This window comes from Gavialis gangeticus, unplaced genomic scaffold, assembly GCF_001723915.1.
Source record: "Gavialis gangeticus isolate Ggan-Ray unplaced genomic scaffold, GavGan_comp1, whole genome shotgun sequence".
Lineage (NCBI taxonomy): Eukaryota > Metazoa > Chordata > Crocodylia > Gavialidae > Gavialis > Gavialis gangeticus.
In genome coordinates this window covers 20,185,076-20,191,075 of record NW_017729000.1, presented here as the reverse complement: position 1 = coordinate 20,191,075, position 6,000 = coordinate 20,185,076, and the positions used below count along the sequence as shown (strand labels likewise).

The 6,000-nt window shown below is 47.3% G+C and overlaps 1 protein-coding gene across 2 annotated transcripts in view; it reads left to right on the top strand.

Moving 5' to 3' along the window:
- The window catches only part of DPYSL3 (dihydropyrimidinase like 3), a 93,980-nt gene that overhangs the window by 70,206 nt on the left and 17,774 nt on the right, over positions 1-6,000 (top strand). For both annotated transcript variants that reach the window (XM_019506388.1, XM_019506387.1), the window contains exons 3-6: positions 896-1,080; positions 3,375-3,539; positions 4,365-4,426; positions 4,961-5,041. In XM_019506388.1, the coding sequence (XP_019361933.1) occupies positions 896-1,080; positions 3,375-3,539; positions 4,365-4,426; positions 4,961-5,041 (493 nt within the window). The remainder of the gene's footprint in view (positions 1-895; positions 1,081-3,374; positions 3,540-4,364; positions 4,427-4,960; positions 5,042-6,000) is intronic.

The window sequence follows — 6,000 nt, the reverse complement described above, 5'->3', positions numbered from 1 at the left end:
GGGGCTACAGCGAAATTTGGGGTGGCTGCAGCCCTCCTCGTAACCCCTCTCCCAGTACTGCTGCTGCCTGCCCAAATCGCAGCCCCCACGTGCTGGGAATAGCTCAGAGCAGCCCTGGCCCCAGCCCACACTGCAGCCTGCACTCCACGCCCCTGCCCTGTGCAAATCCGCGGCACCCCCCTCCACCCCAGTGCCCTCCCAGAGTGCACACAGCAGCAAAAGCCACCCCCTTGCTCCGTGCCCCCTGGATGAGCTGTGGCTCAGTCCCATGCCCCACCCCACCCCAGCTGGGTAGTACCTGCCCCAGCCCCTGCCCCACTCCCCACCTCATCACGGGGGGTTGATCTGCCCCCCATGTCCCTTCCCTCCCCCTTCCCCTTCCACCACAACAGACTTACCAGCTGCATGCAGCTCTCCAAGCTGCTGGGCTGTCCTCCTCATTGCCTGCATGCAGTGCTGTGGTTGTGTGCATGCACAGGCATTTCTCAGCCAAATTATCCGCCACATCAAGCCAATTGCCAATATAATCAATTTTCTTTATATTGGTGCCAATCCAATATCAGACCAATGTATTGGTGCACCTCTAGTACAGGTACTCCTCACTTAACGTCATCCTGGTTAACGTTGTTTCATTATTATGTTACTGATCTATTAGAAACCATGCTCATTTAAAATCTTGCAATGTTCAGTTTTAATGTTGTTTGGCTGCTGCCTGCTAGTAGGTAACTACTGTGATGTAATTGGATTCACTTAACATTATTTTGCTTAAAGTCACATTTTTCAAGAACGTACCTACGATGTTAAGTAAGGAGTAGTTATACTGATAGATGGTACGTGTCTAGTTGAACATTGGACATGTGTGCACAGCTAACCACCTGAGTAATTTTCTCATCAGGCAAATAGGAGACAATCTGATTGTCCCTGGAGGAGTTAAAACCATAGAAGCCAATGGGAAGATGGTGATCCCCGGAGGTATCGATGTCCACACTCACTTGCAGATGCCATACAAGGGAATGACAGCTGTGGATGATTTCTTCCAAGGGACCAAAGCAGCTTTGGCTGGTGGAACCACCATGATCAGTAAGTGCGGTGGGAGCCTTCACACAAGCAGTGTGCTGTGCCTTAATGGGTCTTTGCCATAGTTAATAGCTTGTAGTGGCAAAAGATCAGTTTTTATGACCTGCTGGCTCCCTTGATTCCTGAGAGGTTTCTCTTTAATCATTTGGAGTAACTGAGTGGAAGAAGTTGGGGACAGAATGCCTATGGACATAGGTATTCCTGTAGGTCAGGAGAGAGGGGGGTGGACCAGGAGAAGGGAGCTGCTGGACAGGGATTTGGGAAGAAATACAAGGGAGGTAGATGGATGTGACAGAGGATCTTCAACAGTCGGCCGGATTCTGGCAGGAGCTGTAGAGAAAGGGCTGACGCCAAAGGAAATGGGGTGTATTAATAGATGTAGAATATGGGAGAATCAAGGGAGACGGGGAAGAATGGTTGAATGAAAGGGGAATCATACCACAAGCTGGAAGATCCTGGTGGGAAACGTGCCATCTGAGCAGCTGTGTCTTCATCCACGCCCCTGCAGCTAGAAGCAGTCTGCAGTCTGACAGACAGAGATGTGGATCAGTCTCTATTTACCACTGAAGTGCCCCTCCCATGTAGCCCCCATCTGCCCGCTCCCAGTCAAAGAGGGGAAGGTACAATGAGAAGTGGAACCCCACCAGGTTTCTTAGCAACTTGTGTCACGGCAATGTTGGCTACAATACAGCAGCAGGGTCTTTTTACCTATCAGAATTAACTGGGGAGGGCTGTGGGATAAGCCTCCTTGATTGGACACAATATGCCTTTAGGTATTGAAATGCGAGACTGAGTTTTGCTTCAGCCCTGTCTTGCTGAGGCTCACTTGAGTGCTGGAGAAACCCTTCTTTCCTAAAATGCCAATGGACCATGGTGCACCACAAACTCTTCTGGAGCAGCATGTTGCAAAATAAATTGAAGAATGCAGGACCAAGTGCTGCCATTGTACAGGTCTACAGCCCCAGCACCCTTAGTGAGTTGGCACTCATGTAGCTAATGCATTTGGCATTTCTTGGCCCTTATCCCAAATACTTTTGTGTGCCACAAATTTGTATGCCTCTTGGAGCTAGGTGAGGCATTCTCAACGAATGCCCAGTTGAAATAAGGCACCCTGTTTTGAAGGTTTGGTCCAATCTCACAGCTCAGCTTGGTTTTGTTTGTAAGATCCTGATAGTGCACTAGTTTCTTGAGGAGCTTACTGCAAACCGAGGCTGACATAATTTCACTGTGATGGTAAGTGGAAGCTGCAGTCTCCGCCATCCTGAGTTTAAATTATGCGGAGCAGGTAACTTGAAGCTAGCAGTCTGAGAAAAATAGGCAAATTTGCATGGGTCAAAACCAAATCATGTCCAAACCCAACCCCGAGTGCTCTGCTCCAGTACCCAGCCTGAGGACTCGTTCACCAGAATGCAGTGCTGCCAATACAATTGGAAAACAAAATGAGGGCAACGTGCCCAGAGCAATCCAAGTACAGGAACAGGAGGATGCCCCAGCATCCCACGCAGCCCAGAGAAATAAACAATTTGGACTAAAAAGGAAGTGGAATTCCTGCTTCTCGCCCTGAAGGATGCCACAGATGTGCTCTGGTTTATAGTTTAGGTTTCACTGCCTCTGCGGCAGTCACAGCTGTCTGCACTTCAGAGATATACTTGGGATGCAAAAAAAAATTGTTGAATCCCACTGCTAAAAGATGGGCTTTCCTTTAGTTCTGCTCTGTCCTCTTGGCTAAGGGGATAACTGTCTCTGTCGCAGCATTGTCAGTTATGCAAAAAGTCCTGCGGCGGTGACTGAGGATTATATAACTGGCAATAAAAGATGCATTAGGGCCAGGTCTTTGCAGAAGACTAAGTTTTAATTGGGTGGAAGTGGGGGTGAGGGAGGATGGAGGGTCCTGTTGCTTCCAGCTGATTTCTCAGCAGCCTGTAAAAGCCGCTGGGACTATGCCAAAGGCTATTAAGACAAGGCTCAGTGCATTTCTTTTCTGATAAGTGCACTTTGGATATGCTTAAGAAGATGGTGGTGGGAGTCAGTTGTTCGGAGCTCCCTTCATGTTTCATTTCCCCTTGTGCTGTGTAGCTGTTGGGAAGAGAGGTCTGGGACCACCAGTGCACTTCAGCATGATTTCTAGGGTGTTTGCAGGGGTAAAGTAGCAGAGGCCCAAGGCAGATGAACAGAGACCAAGTAGAGAGGGTTGTAGTGAGAAGCTGGGACACTGAGTGCAGGGAATTGATGGGCCGGTAAGCCCAGGGTGTAAGCATTGGTTCACAACCTCCGTTCTGTCTGCCCCTGGCATCCAGTGGACCATGTGATCCCTGAGCCAGAGTCCAGCCTGACAGAAGTCTACGAGAAGTGGCGAGAGTGGGGTGACGGGAAAGCCTGCTGTGACTACTCCCTGCACGTGGATGTCACCCACTGGAATGACAGTGTCAAACAAGAAGTGCAGACACTCATCAAAGAGAAAGGTTTGTCCAGAGAAAGGGGCTTTCTCCCCTTGTCTTTGACTTCTCTACTTCAGGCCCCTTTATCTGTACCTCCATTTTCCAGTGCACATTCCCCCCAGGCCCCAGCCCTGAGCACATCTAGAGCCTTGGGAAGCACTTGAGCCATGGTTAAAGGACAGGGAGATGAGATTGCTGCGATCTGTCCTGCTCACTCTGTGTGTAGGCAAGGCTGTGTCTTCTTTTTCTCATCTGTGAAATGCAGAGATCAGGCCTTGTGGGGAGAGGAGGACAGGAAGGTATTTTATGCTCAAGAGCCTTGAAAGAAAGCCAGTGAGAGAGAGTCACAAACCAAAGGTATAAGACCGGCCTTTTTGCTTCTGCTTCTGAGAGGGAAAGCCAAGCCCACACCCATCCAGTCTGCTATCCCAAGCACGTTCTGTACATCTTCCAGACCAGTTCCCCCTTCCCTCTATGGCCTGGACTTGAGAGTGCTTCCTGCACCGTCCTCATATAGTGCAAAGGGCTTTAAATAGCTACAGCTGCAGCCCAGTGGCAGGTACAGTTTCTGGGAACTGCCTTCCTCCTTCTTGTTTCCTGGCCTCCCTGGGGATACTTTATAACCTTGAACAGTGAATTATTATAGTCTCCTGAAGATAAACAAACAGGGAAAAGAAAGCCCAGAAAATCCTCTGCTTCACCTCCAGATCCTGCCAAAGGCTCCCATTCCTTTAGGTCTGAGTAATTCTCGCATGCCTTGTGGATGTACAAGGAGACGGAGAGGATGGAATAGGGGGTGGAATCCTGTTTGTTCATTTCTTTTTCTGTTTTTCCCTCCTCTGCCCCTAGGAGTTAACTCCTTCATGGTTTACATGGCCTACAAGGATTTATACCAGATGTCAAACACAGAGGTAAGAGCTCCGTTGGCCACTCTGATGGTGGTGCAGGTACCATCAGGCCCATTTTATTGGTAACAGGAGCTGGAAATGAATTCTTGGTATTAAGCAAAGATAGGGAATGGCAATCAGGTTTCACCCCACTCAGTTTTTACTCCATGGGTTGCGTTTCCCTCTCGGTACAGCAGCTTGGCCGGTGGAGGTGATGGTCAGCACCTCCGTAGTATTCCACAGGGTCTTGCAGTGTGGGGTCTCTGGAGAGTGTGTCCACTTCCCAGCACAGGAGGTTGGGTGGAGCTGCAGAGGGTAGTAGATACACGTTTTGAAGACTTGGAGAGACCCTTGAGTGCTTGAATAGATAAGCGAGTGTTTCCTTACCAAGCCTTGTTCTAACTGTAAATGGGGCTTGTATAGCACTGAAACCACATGGGCTGTCCTTAGCTGAAGGCCTGTTATGCTTTTTCTACAGCCTGGGGTCCCTTAACATCAAACATCAACCAAGTGAAAATGTCTGTGCAGTAGTAATTTTCCTGTCTCACTCTGTTTCAGCTGTATGAAATATTTAGCTGCTTGGGAGAGCTGGGGGCAGTAGCTCAAGTTCATGCCGAAAATGGGGATATCATTGCACAGGTAACTGCTATTCTGTCTATGGTGGGACTGCAAATCTGATGTGGACAGGCAGTTTAGTGCTGTCCATTAGCACAAGCTAACAGTGAAGAGTAGCCCTACAGAGCACCTATCTGCATACATCTGAATGCCATTGTAATTCTGACTGCTAAGGACCAGTTAGGTCAGGGCCTGTTGTATTAGGCACCCTACAGAAATGATCAGAGAGACCCAGATGGATGTGTGTAGGTGTGTATATATATAAAACTGAAGAGCATGAAATTGCTTTCAGGAATTTATAAATATTTTTACTAGTAATATTTTCCTTAGTAGATAGGCAGAACTTGCTATACTTTTTAGTGTTGGAAAACCAGGTCTACAAACAGAATCTAAATGGTCAATTTTGTTGTCGAAACTAAAATGAAATACAAAGAGCAAACATTAAAAAGTGAACTTTTCTTAAAATGCTACTTGCAACATAGATAAGGGATTTAGGAGAAGTGTTTTTATTATAATTATTTTGGCCTCAGTGTTTATTTTTTAAAGTATTCTGGCATTTCCTGCTTGGAATAAAATGTCGTTTGGTTAACTATCGACTGGGATATTCAAAATTAGCAGCCTGTCGCTTTTAAAATCAGCTAAGGAAATCATTTCCTTATGCAACGTGGAGTGGAACTTTGCTGTCACAGGATGTTGGCAAGAAACATGAACTATTTGGATTTAAAAAGAGGATTGCGTGCACACACGCACACACGCAGTACTTTTATAGCCCTTTAAATTAAGGGAGTGATGTAAGGCCTTGTGAAATCCCTTGCTTCAGTGGTTCAGGAAGGCGTTGTCTTTTCCTCTTATATAAAATTGCTGGTTGATTGGGTGTATTAGACTTTTGCCTTGTCTGAAGCATGTAGAAGACTGAAGAACTGTACAAAGCTAAAGTAAATATCCTAGCAGTCTGATGTAGTACAGCCACTCCTGTCTGATTA